The 18,766-nt window shown below is 47.0% G+C and overlaps 4 protein-coding genes across 6 annotated transcripts; 2 read left to right on the forward strand and 2 right to left on the reverse strand.

Annotated features, from left to right (window-relative positions):
- Nucleotides 1–6: 6 nt before the first annotated feature.
- On the reverse strand, nt 7–4,446 carry LOC148881420 (mitogen-activated protein kinase 11-like; the record flags this gene model as incomplete). The annotated part of the gene is made up of 6 exons (XM_088989174.1): nt 4,306–4,446; nt 3,168–3,289; nt 1,752–1,881; nt 1,609–1,667; nt 1,414–1,525; nt 7–16 (listed from the first exon to the last, which is right to left on the reverse strand). Coding segments are annotated over exons 2-6 (424 nt in total), but the record flags the coding sequence as incomplete, so codon positions are not given.
- Nucleotides 4,343–9,722, forward strand: LOC148881421 (FYVE, RhoGEF and PH domain-containing protein 4-like). Of its 2 annotated transcripts, XM_088989170.1 has the most exons (15): nt 4,343–4,476; nt 5,532–5,633; nt 5,698–6,202; nt 6,395–6,737; nt 6,798–6,943; nt 7,182–7,338; nt 7,403–7,541; nt 7,644–7,702; nt 7,780–7,923; nt 7,996–8,168; nt 8,289–8,319; nt 8,402–8,485; nt 8,554–8,823; nt 9,266–9,400; nt 9,497–9,722. In XM_088989170.1, the coding sequence occupies exons 1-15, from the start codon at nt 4,356–4,358 to the stop codon at nt 9,713–9,715; spliced, it is 2,628 nt and encodes an 875-aa protein (XP_088845296.1). In that variant the 5' UTR covers nt 4,343–4,355; the 3' UTR covers nt 9,716–9,722. The 2 variants fall into 2 exon arrangements, with proteins under 2 accessions (XP_088845296.1, XP_088845295.1); XM_088989169.1 differs by having other exon boundaries at nt 9,266–9,722.
- A 20-nt stretch (nt 9,723–9,742) lies between these two features.
- Nucleotides 9,743–15,922, reverse strand: LOC148881422 (DENN domain-containing protein 11-like). The gene is made up of 9 exons (XM_088989171.1): nt 15,186–15,922; nt 14,494–14,593; nt 13,471–13,629; nt 12,587–12,743; nt 12,376–12,514; nt 12,155–12,286; nt 11,347–11,497; nt 11,204–11,272; nt 9,743–11,067 (listed from the first exon to the last, which is right to left on the reverse strand). Exons 1-9 carry the CDS (start codon nt 15,475–15,477, stop codon nt 10,872–10,874), a joined length of 1,395 nt encoding a protein of 464 aa, XP_088845297.1. The 5' UTR covers nt 15,478–15,922; the 3' UTR covers nt 9,743–10,871.
- arl1 (ARF like GTPase 1) lies at nt 15,399–18,736 on the forward strand. 2 transcript variants are annotated; one of them, XM_088989173.1, is made up of 6 exons: nt 15,399–15,513; nt 16,958–17,095; nt 17,520–17,601; nt 17,676–17,787; nt 17,864–18,042; nt 18,121–18,736. In XM_088989173.1, exons 2-6 carry the CDS (start codon nt 17,005–17,007, stop codon nt 18,149–18,151), a joined length of 495 nt encoding a protein of 164 aa, XP_088845299.1. In that variant the 5' UTR covers nt 15,399–15,513; nt 16,958–17,004; the 3' UTR covers nt 18,152–18,736. The 2 variants fall into 2 exon arrangements, with proteins under 2 accessions (XP_088845299.1, XP_088845298.1); XM_088989172.1 differs by lacking the exon at nt 15,399–15,513 and adding an exon at nt 16,157–16,439.
- Nucleotides 18,737–18,766: the final 30 nt, after the last annotated feature.

Below are 18,766 nucleotides of genomic sequence, written 5' to 3' on the forward strand. Positions count from 1 at the left end.
CCGCTGAATGGATGTACTGTTGGGCGCCATGCATGCGGAGAGAAATGACAAAGGCAAGGAAGGGTTAACGGTGCGCTCGCTCGGCTCGCTCGTCTGGGGGGAAGGCTGCTTTTGGCCGTTTCCATGGGAACGCGCCACACTGATCAACTCTACTTTTAGCAGACCTCGCACACAAATGGCTTCGTCTAACACCTTTCTTTCATCCATTTGGATTGGCCGGAGGAATCGTCACACATCACTTCAAAAATGATCACCAACAATCACGGAATGTCACTTTTTTGGGGGGATGGGGGATGTCTTCTTGTTCTAAACAATCCTCAAAATGTTGGCAAAAATAAGGTTTGGGAATGTACATTCAATTGAGCCAAAAATGTTTTTTTTAATTCGAAATTGTACAGTAAAAATAGCGAGGAAAGCATATTTTGGCATGAACTCTCAGATGATTTATTGTAAACATAATTATGTAAATATTAACTATATCTTTTTTTTCTACATTTTGTTGTATTCTGAGAGTTATTCCATATAAAATACTTTGACGTTGCTGATACTTTTTTACAGTTCTATATTACAATCTAATCCAATCCAAACATAGCGCTTTAACAACAGCTGAAGCTGCAACACCAACCGCTATCATATACAAGAAATAAAGCAGTCACAAAGTTGGTAGAAAGCAGTGTGAAAAGGGCGTGAAAGCAAGATCAAGTGGGAATCAAGCCGAGTCCAATGCCAAAGAGGACAAGTGACTTTGGAGACGGCTTTCCAAGCGAGGGGGGCTCGCTTTGTCTTCCATCTTCAACTCCATTTTGTATATTTGCACATAGATTCCACTCTATATTCTTGTACTCAATAATGTGTGTGTGTGTACAGTCACTCACACTCACACCTCGGGACAATTTGGAGGAAACCGGAGGACCCGGTGAAGACCCACGCGGGCCCGGGGAGAACATGCAAGCTCCACACAGTGAGGCCGGAACCGGGACGCGAAGCCGGTGTGCTAACCACTTAACTACCGGGCCGCCTGTATATATATTCCACTCTATATTGTTGTACTCAGTATTGACCATAAAATAAAAACATTTCAACTTATGAGACTAAATAATTGATGACTTTTTTTCTGGTTCCTACAATGAAAATATCAGTGCAAATAAATGTGTGCAAAACAAAATCACCACAGATTTAGTTTGTCCGTGTTGGAACGGCTTCATTGATTACAATTCACTTCATTTCAACCACAGTGAATGATTAATGTCGATCTCAAAAGTTGTTGTTTGTTACCTCCACGTAAACTTTTTGGATGTCATTAGACTCTTGCCTTGCTATCAGAATGAGTCGACCCTCTGTTTGTGTTAAAAATCTAAAGTGGCCCTTCAACGCAAGACTTTCCCAGTGCTTCCTTTTAGCGCAGCAACTCACCTTTAGACCACGCAGCAGCTGGTAAATCAAGAACTGCACGTGCTCATCCGACAACCTCTGGAATTTGACAATGTTATTCAAGTCGGCACCCATCAGGTTGGTCACCAGATAGCTGAAGTGAGATAAAAAAGGACAAAGAAACGCCCGAGTGACAAACATGGCGGCCAGGCACTACCAGATGGGGCTTCAATTTACAGTTGGTTGAAGTCTTCCAAAGCCGCAGCAGGTGTGAAGACATCCAGCAGGCCGATGACCTAAATAAAGCAGACGGAAACATTTCATTCAATGCGAGCGCAGGCGGCCGGACGGCTGATTTGGCAACCCCACGAGGCACCCACATTCTCATGTTTCATGTGCTTGAGGAGACGCAGTTCTCGGTACGAGCGGCGACTGTGGACGAGCGACTGGAAGGGCCGCGACAGCTTCTTCACCGCCACCTTCTGCCGCAGGATCACGTCGTAGGCAGAACTGAAGGGGGCGGGGTGGTTTGACTTTGATTAGCCCAGGTATTGAGTCTCCAACCAGGGAAAGTATTGACACCATCTGATCCCTAATTGCTGGTTTTTAGGTGTCCATCCCACATTGACCGAGCGCTCTCTACGGCGCTCTGAGCCACCCGCCGCCCCTCCAGATGCCCGCTTGTCATATTGCCACCAATCTTTCTGCAATGAAGCTGGCGCATGGCGCGTCTCTGCCGTCGTGCGATTTCCCACACGCCATGTCTTGGCTGTAGCGCAAGCACATTTATTCGGTTGCAGGATGAGGATGCTAGCGGTCGGATTTCATTTTTATCCATTTACCCGGTTCAACCTTTCATCCACGGCGGGTACTACAATAAATATCATAACGCCAATTGGTTTGCTCCTGAGGTGGCCCCTGCAGTCAACCAGGATGAAATCCAAAGTGAATAAAAAAAATCACAAGCTTGGCAATGGAGAATAACCAACTGAGGAAAATTGATGCGGGCGGAGACGATTGGCTGACATACGAGCTGGGCAGAAGAAACTAATAAGCAATCAACAAACCACCGGGAAACAGTGAAGATATTTCAAACTAAACATGACCTATTGTTAATATACAGACTACATTTAATTAAAAAAAGGAAAAGACTAACTTCACTTACAAGATTGTTGAAAATAGTTAAAGCTGAGTCGACGCTCTTGCGAAAGAGCACTTAGTATGATTCAAATCTGTTTCACAATAAAGGGGAAGTCTGAATCGTGTCGCACCATCACAAACAGGATTTCAACATGTGATCGAAAACCTGTATGGGTTTTTTTCACATCATACATTGCCCCCTCCCCCCCCCCCCAAAAAAAAAAAAAAAAAAAAAAAAAAACAATCGGGACATATACTGAAATAAGAGTCAATGATTACTTTTGGGATCATTCCGGATCAATTGATGTGCTCGACTGAATTTTGGAACAAACGTCCCCATGGTCTCAACGCTGGGTATCGTCATGGAAACCATGAACTCCGACTGGCACTCAGGGGGGTTGAATGGAACATCCAAGAGGAATGCAAGGAATTCATTATTATGGGGGCCGTGTCACATTGTCAACAAAATACTTTCATGATAGAATATAGCAACACTTGGATCATGTATGCTAGCTACACCTGTATTACGTGAACCTTTGTTTTGAGGACACAGCCAACACGGACGGAGACGGGCGTTTTTGGGCTGCAGCCTCGCCCTTGCACACATACGCGCTCCAGTTTAGACTTGCCACACCGAACCTGATGCGAAAACTTACCACACTGAACCGTAAGCTCCGGAGCCAACCGGCGTCAGGTTCTGGTATCTCTCCGGCACCTCCCACGCCGTCTTATTCAGCTCCTGTCGGTAGAATCCCGGTCTGGCTGACATCTTTGAGAGCTGACAAGGCAACACAACAATGGGGGTTGGGGCGGGGGGAGAATTGAGTAGGGGAATTGAGATGGGGATTGCGGGTTACCGATCGATCGCTTAGCCGAGGTACTGTGACGATGCACCGGTCACTGGCATCCTGTCCCCCCAGCCCCTCCTCCCTTCTTGTCTTTGTCGAACGGTCTTTACCACTTTTCCGCCATCCGGCGGAGAAAAGCAGTGGATGCTATTGCAACCACGGTAGTAAAGTATAAAATGTACAGACATGTTTGTGTTACTCGTGTACACAAAAAAAATACATCTGAAATGTTCGTAATGTAAGCGCACTCGTTGTAAAAAGACAAACAAACAAAACACGACCAAGCTCAATTACTTTGTAAAATGTTCACATTTTCAAGACATATGCACACACCGAAAATAGCAGCATGCAGGTACATATGAATAAATAAACAACAACAAAAAACGTTGGGAAAAAACAACACCTGGCAAGCAAGCGAAGCAGTTTTAGCCAGAGCAAAATACGGTTTATATTTGTTCGATAGCTAGCTCGCTCGCCAGTAAAAGTTAAAAAGTACTTCTCCAAAATACCTCGTTTATGTAGTTTAGCCCACGCTCAATTATTCCTTTATCCACACAAAATGTAAAACGTTTTTTACATATTTTTCTAGCACTAGCTATTAAAAAATGCCGTTATTTGCGAAGACAGATCGAGTTCTGCTGTGTGCTCTGTCGAAATGTATTGTATTTCTCTGATTAAATTGGAGAAGGTTTTGGTGTACATTTTGGAATGAAATACCTTTTGCGTGTAATCCCAAAAAAGTCAACTCAAACTAGAAACCCGACGGAAGTCAACGGCAGTGGAGGATTCGCCGATTGGCACTCTGGCGCCATCTAGACGTGGAATTGCGGTAATAGCAGGTCAGGAGTCCCCACCCCTCCCTCCGCCTCTTCATAATAAACTGCGGCACCTCTGACAGCCCCTTTCCCACACGCACATCACAAACTTCTGCTCTTGTTTCACTCACCCATCTTGACAGAACTTGGTCGCCACAGGGAGTTTGGAGACACCTTGACTATGTTTGACCTGAGGAAGAGGAATAGTTTGACGCTGACCAGCAGCAGCCGCGACGCCGAAGAGTTCCGACGCGTGGCGGTCCGACGGAAGGCGAAAGTCGCCGCCCCGGATTGTCGAACCGGTGAGCTGCAAAAATAAATACATCAATAAATAAACAAACAAAAATAAATCAAGCAATCGCATTTAACCAAACGCGCACGCGTCATTGTCTTGTGGGGCTATTTAAGCCAATTAACCATACTGGGTAATAATTCGCAGAAAAGAGCGACAGTAAAAACTCTCCCGGCAAATTGGCGTTTTCATGTTTATTATGTTCGTTAAAGTCATTCTAAGTGCCTCGCATGCTGGGTCCGAGAGGACAGACATTTCATCTGTGCTGTATGTCATGCATATTTGACAATAAAGCTGACTATGTCAGCTAAGGAACAAGGACGCCACGTGTTCAATGTACGCATTGTCAATCGGTGCCCGTGGGATTATTGAGGCAAATCTCTTCCCCCTGATCCAAGCCTGAACTTTGCTCTTTTGCTTTTTATTTGGCACTCGCACACAGCACCGGCAAGCGCAAACAAAGACTCGGTTGTTCCTCTGCTGATGGGTTTGTTTTACCCCTTATGTCTAATGTGTGCTCCGATGGCACTGGTAGAATGATGGAGTCATCAGTGCCAAGCATCATTCATTCCCATAAGCGATGAATGTGACAATCCTCCATTAAAATCTCATCCGGAAGTGGATTTCAAATGTTTTCGGCAACGGAAAATGTTCCTCGCTAACGGGAGGAGCGCAATAAATGCATATGCTGACATGTTAAATCAGACCATTTGAAACAACGCGGAATTGTGACAAAGTTGTGACATGGGCTCACTCGCACGACGAGCAGATCAGTTCAGCAGAGTCTCACGAGTGAACTGTAAAAATATCAAGTCGTGGGATTTTTTTGCATCCAAAGTTCATTGAATCAGTGTCGTAATGATGATCTGAAGGATGAGTGCGGACGTGTTCGTCTTTTTTTAATAACGGCAGCTAGCTGATTTAGAAAAAAAAAAGACTTGGGGTCAAAATTTCCAAGATGATTTCCAAATGGGTGAACATTGTGATTTTTAATGGAACGACATTGTAAAACAAACAGAATCCACAATCCTACACACAGTCTAAAAGAGTGCACGTTTATTTCAGTGGTAAGCAGTGGTTCTTGCAACAACACCTGCGACTCGGCGTCCAATTCCAAACACCAAGATGGAACGAGTCCGTCCAAAAGAACTCCCTGCAAGCCAGGAGGTGAGCCCAAGTCTCATTTGAGCTGAAAGAATCGAGCCTGATGTGAGATGCCGTGTCCTTGCAGTTCCTCCCAAGCCTGCGCACCTCCAGACCCCGATGAAAAACGGATCACCGTCTTCATCCGGGCTCCTCCCGCGGCATTTAAACGAAGACAAGATGCTGACCCAAGCGACTTGCTACAGCATGTGCCAAAGTCAGAACAAACTGGGACCGAGTGTTCTCAGTGAGCCACGTATCAGCCCAACCAGACTGTGCCCTTCTCAGAAGATTCCCAAGCTCGCGAACAGTCCTGCATTGGTGTCACCAAGTTCGGGGAAGAGAGGAATCCACAACTGTAGTCCTTTCGGGGAGGGAGGCCACAGTCCGGCTAAGTTGTCTCCGAAAAACCACAGTCCCCTCTCAGGACTACTGAAAACCTCGAGCCCCAAGATTGGCAGCTACACCCCTGCCACCAACTCAAAATCCTGGCTGGGATTGCATAGGATCCCAAGCGGGAAGACTGTGGGACAAGAGAAGCAAGCGGGGAAATCTTTGAGTGTGCCTGACCTCGTCGTGTACTTGGATGATAGGTTGGGTTTCAGGTTTTATCGAGCCTACCTCTTGACCTTGACAAACATTTTCAGTCAATTCTGAAGTCGCGGTATTTCTTTTGGTCCAGAACTGTCACCATTCATCGCAACAAAAACTACAATGTGGCCCGCCATCTGTGATTGGGTTCTTTCTGACACTGCGACTGACTAACTCTAGGTTCGTTTCTCCAGAACTCCACCGGACACGGCAGAACGTTCTGCTTTGCGCAGCCGGCCCACCATCACCGTCAAAGCCCCGCCGGACCAAACACTCAATCACACCGAGCGCAAGGTCACTGCGAACCTCCAATCCGATCTCAACTGTGCTGATCAAGGCTCCAAGGTCCGTGTTGGATCTCAGTTCTCTTGCAAGTGGACTGAGACTACGCGTGAAAACCGACACTGCGAGGAGAGCGTTGATAAAAAGACCGAGGAGCTAGGAGAGGACAATACTGAGCAGAAGCTGTTCAAGATAGTCAGCGAACTCCTTCACACGGAGAGGGCCTACGTTGCCCGCCTTCACCTCCTGGACCAGGTCAAAATTGGGGGAGGCGGTCTTAAAAGTCTGTGTCTTAAACCGGCACCCTCATTACAGGTTTTCTGTTTGCGATTAACGGACGAGGCCGGACGTGGTTGCTTTCCAGCTGACGTGGTCCGAAACATCTTCTCCAACATATCATCCATCTACTCCTTCCACAGTCAGTTCCTGCTGCCTGACCTGGAAGACTGCATCAGACACTGGTGGGTCCTCATCTTGTGACAAAAAAATCCAAAGTCCAGTTTTGGACATTTTTGCCGATCCAGCTTCTATGTTTGATCTGACGTATCATTTGGTGAGCATGACATGGGCAATTCCTCATGGCTTTTTGTAAATGGAGGTGGAGTGTAGGTCAACGGGAACTTTGAGCTACAGGTTCCTGATGAATCTGAATCATTATTCACCACAAGATTGTAGAATTTTTTTTTCTTCCCCATCCAGGCATGAGCGTCCAGGTTTGGGTAAGGTCCTCCTGCAGCACGCTCCCTTCCTGAGGATGTACGCCGATTACGTCAGGAACTTTGACCAGGCCATGGAGTTGGTGAGACTCTGGACCGAGCGCTCATCTGCTTTCCGCAACATCATCCAGGACATCCAGGTAGGAAAAGCAAATCAGTTCCCGGCTGAAGCTTCACAAAAGCTCTCTTTTCCCCTCCATGTAGAGTCAGGAAGTGTGCGTCAATCTCACTCTGCAGCACCACATGTTGGAACCGGTCCAGAGAATCCCTCGCTATGAGATGTTGCTCAGGGATTACGTCAAAACTGTCCCCTCGACTAACCCCGACTACGAGTTTGCTCAGCGTGAGTGTCGTCATTTGCTGTCATCCAACGCGGATAGTCAGCAAATGTCCAGTTTCTCACGTTGAACTCCTTTGGATCTTCTTTTGTTTTCCTTTGACACAGAATCCCTGCAGACAATTTCCATGGCCGCCAACCACTCAAACAGCGCCGTCCATCAAGCTGTCAGTTGGCTTCGGCTTTATCTTCATCTCCTGATGGGCGTTATTATTATTTTTTTTAAGTTGTTGGTCTCTCATAGGAGAGGATCAAAAGGTTGCTGGAGATCTATGAGATGATCGGCGAGGAGGAAGTGGTGAACCCCACAAACGAGTTCCTCAGGGAGGGCCGTTTGCTTAAGCTCGCCGCGAGGAACATGTCGGCGATGGAACGGCACCTCTTTCTGGTACCACCACGCTTTTTTTTTTATCTCTCATGGCCAGATTCAATTTGCAAACATTGTTTTTTGTTTGCACAGTTCAACAACTTCCTGCTGTGCTGCACGCCAAAGTTCAGCCTGGCGGGCCAGCGCTTTACGGTGCGCTGCCGTATCGGAATGGACGGCATGCAGGTGCAGCAAACGACCAATGGGGATCACCCGTACACCTTCCGGGTGTCTGGGAAGGAAAAAACCCTAGAGCTACAGAGCAGGTATGCCGCCTTTTTCAATTCGGCTCCCTTCTACAAAACGGGACCTTCTCCAATGACAATCAACTTATTTGTACAAAAGGTCAAAGGGCAACTTAATCGATTTGAATGTGCTTTTTCTAGTTCTAAACAGGACCGAGATGAGTGGATAAAGGTAACGACGTACCTTTTGTCAAGGCGTGGGCACCGTTGTTAGAAGAAGTGGAGTGGGCAAACGTGGACTTGATGTTCTCCAGGTGATCCGGGACGCCATCCATGTGTTCCAGAAGAAAAACGAAAGCTTCAAGTTGGCATCGAAGGAGCTAAATGTAGAAGAGGCGGTAAGCGGAGGACGAGTACCTGCGACACGGACGGCGGCGGCGTGGGCCTGACGCTTTGGTCACCCCAGGTGGAGGGGCTGGGACGGCGCGCCCCTCGCTGGATCCGCGATAACGAGGTGACCCTGTGCATGAAGTGCCGGGAGCCGTTCAACCCGCTGACCAGGCGTCGCCATCACTGCCGGGCCTGCGGCTGCGTGGTGTGCTGGAAGTGCTCCGACAACAAGGCGGCGCTGGCGTATGACGGCAACAAGCTCAACAAGGTGTGCAAATCTTGCTACTCCATCTTGACGGCGCAGAAAGGAAGGAGGGCGGAGAGCGCCAACAGACCAACGGCAGAGGTGAGTGGCTGGCAAAAAAAGGGGCCACGTTTGCGCTTGCAAATGGCTGACTAACTTGGGGCGGGGGTGGAAAGGCTTGTCATGACAAGATCCTTTGATTCGCCCTGTGACCTGATCATACCACAAGCTGCCCACTCTCGTGGACGCTGTGGCTGCAAGGGTTAAAATAATACATGCATCATCCTCCTTTTTAAATGTTAGCATTTTCAAATAAAACGTTTGAGTCATTGTAAAAAAAAAAAGTCTGAATGATAATTCTTTGGAAAATATGGAATTTCCCCCCCTGAAAAAACTGACAAAGGCGCCATATAAAACAGGACTGTTGCCAGCGTCAAAGGTCAGTGGGCTTAATGCAGAGCCAACCGTTGCGCACCCCTGATGGAAATAAATCTGCAATGTGATTCCAAATGCAGTACCTTTTGCTTTTTTTCCCCCCTCCAAGTGGGACTCTTTGTCAGCATCCTGCATGATGAGCGGCTTCCTGCAATACAGCGACAATCCCAGAACGTGGCAGCGGGTGTTTGCCGTCATCACCAAAACGCAACCGCTGGTCCTCTCTTTATATGCAGCTCAACGGGTAAGTTCCAAAATTGTTTTTTTCCCCCTTACCTCCAAAACGATGACTTACCGTCGCTTTTTCTTTGTTTTTGTTTTTTTTCTCCTTCCCGCTCAGGATACAAAGCCGCTCTCACGTATTCCTCTGCTGGGCTGCACGGTGGAAGATGTCCCTCAGGAGCTTCACGGACAATCCTGCTTCCATTTAAGACAATCGCAAAGCTGCCACAAGTTGGCCTGCGAGCACGCGGACGTCAAACGAGCCTGGTTGGCCGCTTTCAGGGCGGCTGCGACGGGGTCCGCCAACTGCGCCGGCAAAGAAGTGATTCTCATTTAGGAACAAGCCATGTCCAAAGAAGAGAAGTGCGCTTTTTCTCACTTTTATTCCTGAAATGGTTGACAGTCAAATAAATAAATGCTTTTAAGATGACTCAGACTCTGCCCTCCTGTGACGAAGGAAGAGGTTTGCTTGAGGCCCGTACAACTCGGTCGAGGAAAAGAAAAGATTCAAGCTTTACTGTATCACAATGACTTTTTCGTAAACACCTTCATTTGATCCAATGTTTGAATTTTTGTCGCCGCAGGGAAATGACAAAGGGACCTTGACTTAAGAGCACTCCAACTTGACATTTTGCTCTGTCTAAAAAGTCAAAGAACAGTCATGTTTATACTGAAATTTGCTGTCAAACTCAACCAAAACACAATTTACCGTTTCAAAGTAACAAAGAACAAGAGTGGTCACTTATCAAATAAGGGACTTTGATACAAATCCATTTTTCTACACAGTAACGTGGGTCTTTGTCTGCTAGCTTAACGCTAACACATCAAAGCAAAATTACACTGTATAGGGACTTGTGACATGAGCATCAAGATTGAAATTGATTTTCTTTTTAATGTTAGCAATGTCGCGTGCTGGCCCAAGTTATTGGTAACATTATGTCCTTGCTATTTATTTTTGTTTTGGTCGATTGCTAGACCGTCGCGTATACACCGCAAGCATTTCCATTCGCTGGACGGATTAAGATGAGAGAGATGTTAAGCAAATAGCATTCCGAAGTCAAGGTACCACGACAGGAAGCAGAAAACGACTTAGCTTCCTCCTCGAGGGCCTGCGCCATTCTTGATTTGTGTTCAAACCCCAACTGGACGTGGACGTCACTGAGCCTGTTGAAAAGATTTCAATTTGGTCTCAGCCATGGCAAAGAAGAAATACAACAAAGTTTTCAACGACAGTCTTCACATTTGACCAAATGAAATGTTGATTTGTACATAAATGCTTCACCTTGGCCTGACCCGACAAAACAATATTTACAGAATGCCAGGCTGTGTTCACCGGTCATGCAACGCAGCGTCCGGTATCCAGGCTGGATTGGCGGACGGGTGAGGCGTGGGGCGGGGGGCGTTCTCGACCCACTGTGGCAGCAGAGGAATCCAAATGAAAGAAATGAAGATGCGGCTATTTGTGGACGAGTAGCCGCCGTCCATCATGCGTCTCAGGTGCAGCAAAGCTGGTCGGACAGCAGCAAGGCCTCAAAACCGTAGATCTCCAGCACGTGAAGCAGGAAGAGACGGTCGGCGTGCGGGTCCAGGCCCATGGCCCTCACGCTCTCGGTGGTCAGCGTCGGCTCAGGACTGGCGGCCACCTCGTTCAGGGTCTGGAAAATGCGGTTGTTCTGCTCCAGGAAAAACCTGAAGTCAAGTCATACGTTTGGGATTCAAAGAGTTGACGGCCTTTTCATGATGGTGACATCACAACCCTATCCACCACCCCGCTTCAACAATCAAATGGAGCCCATGTGAATCATTTTCTATGGTGTGAACTTACAGAATAAAGAGATCTTCTTCACTGGACGCACAGTCGCCATTCTCCTGCCGAGAGTACAGCAGCAACTTCCTGCGGCGGCGCAAATCGTACAATCGGCATCCGGGATGACTGATCGATCTGGACTTGTTCTTTAAGTGACGCACCTTTGCTCAGTGAGCTTGCCATACTTCTCCCGGTCGGCGGTGCTGATGCGGAGAAGGGGCTTGAGACCCTCTCTGCAAGTCTTGACGTTCTGATTGTCCACGTAGACGTCGTAGAGGTCACGCTTCTCTTCAAAGATTTTCTCCGTGGTACCTGCTCATAGTAGGCGTGCCAGCGTCAAATCATCATTTGTTGACGGAGAGAGGATTCACAATGACAACATGGGGAATCCCTGTCATTTGTGGCTCACTCGCTAATTGCAAAACTCGCCATGTAATGGCGTTCACTAAAGTGAGATGTGTGTGTGTGTGTGTGGGGGGGGGGGGGGGGCATGGTTAAACATCCAAAAATTCAAATGTTTTTTTCTAGGAAAAATCGATGAGCAGTTGGAAGAGAAATTTGGGGATCTCCCTAAAAAAAGTAAATTAAAAACGCATTTGCATTCTGCACGTTATTCAAAGAAAATTCAATCATAATATTGTAAATGAAGAAAAAGTGGGTTGTATATTTGAAGCATTTTAATTTTTGGATGAATTTAAATCAATAAGAATTCATTTGTCTGAACTGATTATTTATACTTTGACTTCAAATGTCTAATAAAATTAATGTTTCTAATACATCTATATAATATGCTTAGTTTAGAATGTATTTGACTTTTTTTTCATTTTACCAAATAAAATTTGTAAAAAAAGTGAATATGTGTGTTTTTTTTTTTTTTTTAATGTATGATCCGAAATGTAAAGGTAAAAATGAATGCAGCAAACATTAGATGACTTTCTTGAACGAAGATGTTGGGTGGCTTCCACTCACATGCCACATAGCAGAGCTCCTTCTCCAGGGCGCCAATGTCTGCCACGTTGACGTAGAAGAAAGGTCGCAATTCCGGCACGGCCACGCCCACTCCCGGGATGGAGATGTTTGCCAGGCAACAGCAGCAGTACACTAAGAGGCGGAGGCCAGGCGACAAGAGTGACAAAACACGCATCAAGTGGCGGCCTTTTTATTCACCGCCGCTTTGTTTGCTTCCGAACCTCGGTAGCAGACCAGGCCCGCGGGCGGCGGGGAGAACATGACAATTCGCCGCCGCAGCAGCACCAGCTTCCACAGTACCATGATCTGCTCACCAAAGAAGCGGATGAACTGGGACATGCAGCCTGCCGGGTGGCTGATCTGGAAACAACCTTTTGAAAATGAGGGGGGGGGGGGGGGGCAGAGACAAGGGGGTTGCGTTGGCTTTTTAACCTTCATTTCTGGGTGCACGCTGTGGTTGATGGCAGCCCCCCAGCCACTGACAGGGCAAAGGGAAACCACATCATCGCCGCCAGGGAGCAGCGGTGCCCTCTTGTCCTGGTAGAAGGCTTCCAAAGGAGAGTAGTGGCCCGGGCATTGAAGCTGAAGCCTGGAGAGAAAAAAAAGACACCCTTGCTGCAGTGAAACATGAACAGAGTTGAGATGAGTGAACCGGAGCGCATCTTGAACATAAAAATAAATCGGACGCTTTGGAAAGTGGGTTGTTCAGGAGAGTGTTTGTCACAGAGGATAAAGAATATATGACTATGGACTACCATATTCCCTTCAACATCTAAAAACTAATACAGATGCTATTTAGCATTAGCATGAAGGTCACTGACTCAAAGCGGATGTGCATTTTTTTTTCCAAACACAAAGTGTAAGTCGAATGTATTTCTTGCCTTAACATAAACTCCAACTTGTCGTGGGAAAAAAACAAACAGAAAAAGATTCCGCCAGAGGGAACCAAAGTGTTTTTACTGTTTTGACTTGAGCATGGCATGAGAATCAGTGGCACGTCTTGTTTCAGGGATGTTTGGGAGAGATGTTTTCTTTTTGCTTTTGTCTGCCAAAAGAACAAAATAAAACTGGTTGATTTCAAGGCTGAGAAACACCCAACCTCCCACAAAAGGGAGGGAGGGAGGATGAGAAAAGCATCCGAGAGACGTCAACTATCTTGTGAGCAACAGGGCAGCACAAGTGGATGAGTCACGTGCGAGTGGCTGGAGGTCAAAGATGAAGAATCCTTCGTGAGGGAAAGTCAAGACAAATTCCTCACTCAGATTCCAACTTCATCTTTTCAATGAAAAAGAAAAAACAAATTCAAGCGTGATTACCTGACTTGCTGCTCCAGAAAGCTCATGTAGCGATTGAGCAAAGTGTAGGAAGGCGACAGGATGCCCACCGACTTCATCCTGGCGCCGCGCTCCGCCGTGCCCGCCACCGCCATGCTGGCGAAGCAGGCCAGGCCAAAGTAGGGGCCTTTCCGGAAGTAGCTGGGGGGGGGGGGGGGGGGGTAGATAAAGCCTGTTGTGAATCATGGAAGCAACGGCAGACACAGATGGCTGAGCTGCTTTTCTTTCTTGCTTTATCTGTTGGATTCTATTTCTTGATTTGTATTTTTTTTTCATTGAAAAAGACATCAAACAAGAACACCGTATACCACTCAACTCTGAATTAGTAGAAATACCTGTTTAAAAAAAATGATATACGGTATTCTTGTTTGCGTCCTTTCAATTTCCATTCAAATTGAATTGTCGTATTTTCCGCACTGCTATCTTTTCTCTGTGTTTCATAATCCGATGTGCCTTATGTGGATGGATATTCTGATTTCTTGGATGCGGTGTTTTCAATATTGTGTGAAGCACTTTGGTACAGCTGCAGCAACATAAATCAAGTGGTCATTGTATTGTATTGTATTCACGTTTGTGGAGCTCCATCTCGTGAATGCATCATGAATTAACAGTCACTTTTGAAGCTTCTACGCAACTTATAATATGGTGCTTATTTACTTCTGTCCCTACATAAGAAAAGTTTGAAAATAGGCCAAGCTGTGCCTTACATTGCAAAGCACCTTTTTTGTGTGAAAAATAGCGGCAATTACTGGGAAAATGTAGCCCGTCATATAGTTTGGGAAACGTGTAGAATTATGTGTTAACTGCACCTACCAATACGTTGCAAATGTACTTTGGCCGGAAAAGAATCGACTTGATTTCGCCATTGCGTGTCCTATTTGACTAATGTCAACCTTGACGCTGCATCCGTTTCATCAAATAAAGGTCATCGAAAATGAATGAAACAGTGACGCCATTTTGACAGTTGCTGTTGAAATCGTTGCATGTCAATCAGGAGCCGCTTACATGAAGTCTGTGGTGACTCTGTGGGAGCCGCTGGCGATGGCTTTAAACTCAACGCCTTCCAGGTCCAAATCCTTGGGGAGGCACCACTCCAGCATGTTTCCTAGCGCGCGCGCACACACACACACACACACACACACACACACACACACACACACACACACACACACACACACACACACACACACACACACACACACACACACACACACACACACACACACACACACACAAATCAAGCCAACACAAGACGGACATGCGCATTCGATTCCCTCAGCTGCATGCTTCCATTTGTCCCGAGTGAAAGTGGGAGATATGACGGCGTTTAACGTGGGATCTTGAGTTGCATGGTAGACCCGTTGGTTGGATGGCCTATTTCGCCACAGTTTCCGCTTAGAGATTGAGGAAAAATAGTTTGTGTTAGTTGGGGAAAATGAGATATGCTCCCTTTTGCAATGAGATGAATCACCAGCACACGTAAATAAATGGAGCAAAATGTCATCAGGGTGAAGATGAAACCTGATCACGCCCACTCCTGTGAAGAGAAAAAAGTCCAAATGCCCAACCATGCACCATCTAACGTTCCGGCTGTCTTCTGCACTTTCTATTCGGCCGTTGTATTCTTAATTCCTGTGAATCAGTCAGCCATCATGCGGTTTTAACAACGTATGCGGTGAAGCCATTTGATGTCGCACCTGTTCTCGTGTTGAACGTCACCACAAAAACGGACACGATTGGATCCTTTTCGTCCCACGTCGCCGTCCGATCCTCCGGCGGCACATCCCCCGGTCCCGAGGGACGCTCCAGCGCGTCGGGGCGCCGGATTCTCTCCGCGCCCGCAGGAGTGACGGAGGTGGTTGGCGGGGCGTCGCCGCTTCGCCCGAGTCCGCGGCCGTCGGAGGGACTCGCTCGCCGGTCCCAGGAGTCGACGCCGGCGGGCTTCTCCTCCCAGTCCAGCAGAGGGGCTCGGTCCGACCGCTCCACCATCCCGTCGACGTCTCGCCGTGGACTGCAACCGATGAGGTATCGGGCGACGGACGCCGCCAGACGCGTCCGTGGACGACGAAGGCTCAAGCCCGCGCGTTCGCCTCTTTCAGCTTGCCACAAAAGGATTTCCTTGTGTTGCTCACGGCGAGGATCTTCCTCCTCGGGAGAACATCCAATGGATCATGTTGAGAACATCCCATTTGATGATGTTGAGAGGGGCAACTCCTGCTCGAGTTGCGTTCACAAACCCACGGTTGAAAATTTCTTCCAAACTGTTCTTGTTAAATCTGGCACAAACAGAGACCGTCGTTAGCGTTCTTTCAGCCGTAACATTTAAATAACTCGTAGCGCTCAAACAGTTGTGGTTTTTTTTAAGAAGATGACGAATATACGACTATTTTTGATTGTCAGTTTATGCCGATTGCTTCACCTTTCACCTTGAAATATCTGTTGCTTAAAGTGCTACTTTGATTAGTTTGCCAATGGGAATCCGCATTGTGTTTTCGCAGAAAGCTCGCAGATATTGAAATATTTATGACAGGACCATAAATCAAGGTACCGCTGACAATGATTTATTAACCCAAGGCAGTATATTTGAAGTGTAAACATTTCGCCGAGATCGTCGTCCATAGTTTGATACTGATAACAATCTGTTAAGATGTACGTATTGCATTTACAAATGTTGCCAAACGGTTGTTTACGACTTGCCTTCTTGAACGCGCACTCAAAAAACAACTTCTTGCGACGAGCGGCACTTTCGACGAAATCGTTTCAATCCATCTTTCTTTTTAAACTTCCAATATTTGCGAAACAATATCGTGAGTTTAGTTGAAGTAAAAATATGCATTTTATAAACCCGGAAGAAAATTTCCGCTAGGCTTGGTGACGTCTTTCAATAACACGTCACCACACGGAAGCTTTCGTTCGATCCAGCGAGACGATTCCACTGCTCTCCAAAATGGGTTGGTATTCTCAAATACGACTACATTCCAATTCCTTCCATCATTTAAAGTGAATTATTTTGGCTTTTCCGTGAAAACGCACGGAAGCTTCTTTTGTCCTACTTGTCGATTTCAAAAGCGCCCCTTGATTTTGCTAAACTGGCTAAAGCTAAAGGCACGTCCGATCGTTGCGATATTTGTCTTTGCGTGAGGTGGACACTTCAAATATCACCGATCCAACCACGGTGTGCCACAAACGTCACCCAAGTGGTGCACACTTGGCAGCAAAGTGACAGATGATGTTTAAAAAATATATATAATCGTGCCTTGCTGTTGGTCAGTCAAATGGTGGCTAACCAGTCAAGCCGGCTATTTCAAAGCTTCCCGGATGTCATAAACGTTCAAACGAGCCTTATTATTGTCAAATAATGTCTGGCGTTACTCAGAGTTAGCATTCAATTTAAATGAGCATTTGAAAAATTCACATGGTTGGCGTTTGGAGAGGAGAAAAACACGGCAAAATGGGTGTGTACCTCCAGGTGGCTTCTTCTCCAGTCTCTTCTCGGGCCTGTTTGGAACCAGGGAAATGAGGATTCTCATCTTGGGTTTGGATGGTGCTGGGAAAACCACCATTTTGTACCGGCTGCAGGTTGGGGAGGTGGTCACCACAATTCCAAGTAAGTCGAGTCCCTACGTCAACTAGAATCAACTAGGAATGTGCAACAGGAGCGCATCCAATTTCACTTTTTCTAAAAATGATTTATGGCTTTTTTTTTATACATCTGGTGCAGTAGGACTGGCACAAAAAAATGAAATGCTGGCATAGTGTTGGAGGACACATTACAAGCACCGCATGGTCGTGATGCCGCAGAGAGCATCACGACCAAAAAGCATCCCTTCAAGGCTGACCAGTCCCCCCGCAATAAACCGGCTTACCCAAATGCATTAAATCTCACTCACATCGTATTCAGAAAAAACAATGCAGCACAGCTCCAATGCAATACTTTTTACGACATACATTCCGTGCTTGGCTGGGGGGGAAAACCCTGTGACCATCTGTCAGCACACAAGTCCATTTTGACTTGCCACCCTCTTGTGCAGCAATCGGCTTTAACGTGGAGACCGTGACGTACAAAAACCTCAAGTTCCAGGTATGGGATCTGGGAGGCCAGACGAGTATCCGGTAGGTATACCGCACTGATTTGTTTGGATTCTGGCACCTTTTTAAGTATCCCCCACCCCGCGTTCTTCTTACAGGCCATACTGGCGCTGCTACTACTCCAACACAGACGCCGTCATCTATGTCGTCGACAGCAGCGACCGTGACCGAATGGGCATCTCCAAGTCTGAGCTTGTGGCTATGTTGGAGGCGAGTCTATATGACCGACTCACCATCATCTGGAGACTGTCTTGAATGGTTATTTTCTTCTTCTTTCTTCATCCAGGAGGAGGAGCTGAAGAAGGCTATCCTTGTGGTGTTTGCAAACAAGCAAGATATGGAACAGGCCATGACACCAGCCGAGGTGGCCAACTCACTGGGCCTCCCCGCTCTGAAAGATCGGAAGTGGCAGATCTTCAAGACGTCGGCCACCAAAGGCACGGGCTTGGATGAAGCTATGGAGTGGTACGGGCTTTTTTGTTGCTGTGATGATTCAGACACATGATAAAAGATGAGCCTGTTTACAACTGCGTCTCTATGCAGGCTGGTGGAGTCGCTGAAGAGTCGGCAGTAGAATCGGGGGGAGGGGCAGGAAAGAAAAAGAAATGGACCACAACCACGACACGTGCCACCCCACCCCTCCTTTGTAAATATATCCTTCTGTCTGAAACCTTGTGACTGACCTGGCTTCCCTCCCGTGTACTCCGGCCAAAGCTGGGACTGAAAAGCGGAGGCCTGCTTTCTATTGTCTCCAGAAGAAGCCTCGTCAGCGCCCAGCGAGAGTCAAGGTTACTCATCCTACTTTGAAATCAAACAAAGTGGGCGCCTTTGGTGGCCTTGGTTCACTCCCGTGATCTGGGAAGGCTCTCGAGCAAGAAAGGCAATGACACTCTGCTCAAGAGGCACCACACGGCCAATTCTCGACACCCTAACGGGCCAGCGAGTGTTATTTCAATCTCTTTTTGTACACGAGCAAATTGATTTTCCCCCTCGACCGCACCAAGGCTTCATTTGTATTGTCCACATAGTTGAAACTATTCTTGCCCCGCTCCCTCGCGGTTTTGCAGAGGAGATTGCTTCAAACTGAATGGTTGCCTATTTATAAACTGCTTGTACAGTCAAAATGATTCCCAGTAAAGACTTTTGGTGATTGCTACAATTGTGTGAGACTTCTTTTTATGGGGAAGAT

This window comes from Hippocampus bargibanti, linkage group LG22, assembly GCF_051943395.1.
Source record: "Hippocampus bargibanti isolate YZ-2025 linkage group LG22, ASM5194339v1, whole genome shotgun sequence".
Classification (NCBI taxonomy): Eukaryota; Metazoa; Chordata; class Actinopteri; order Syngnathiformes; family Syngnathidae; genus Hippocampus; species Hippocampus bargibanti.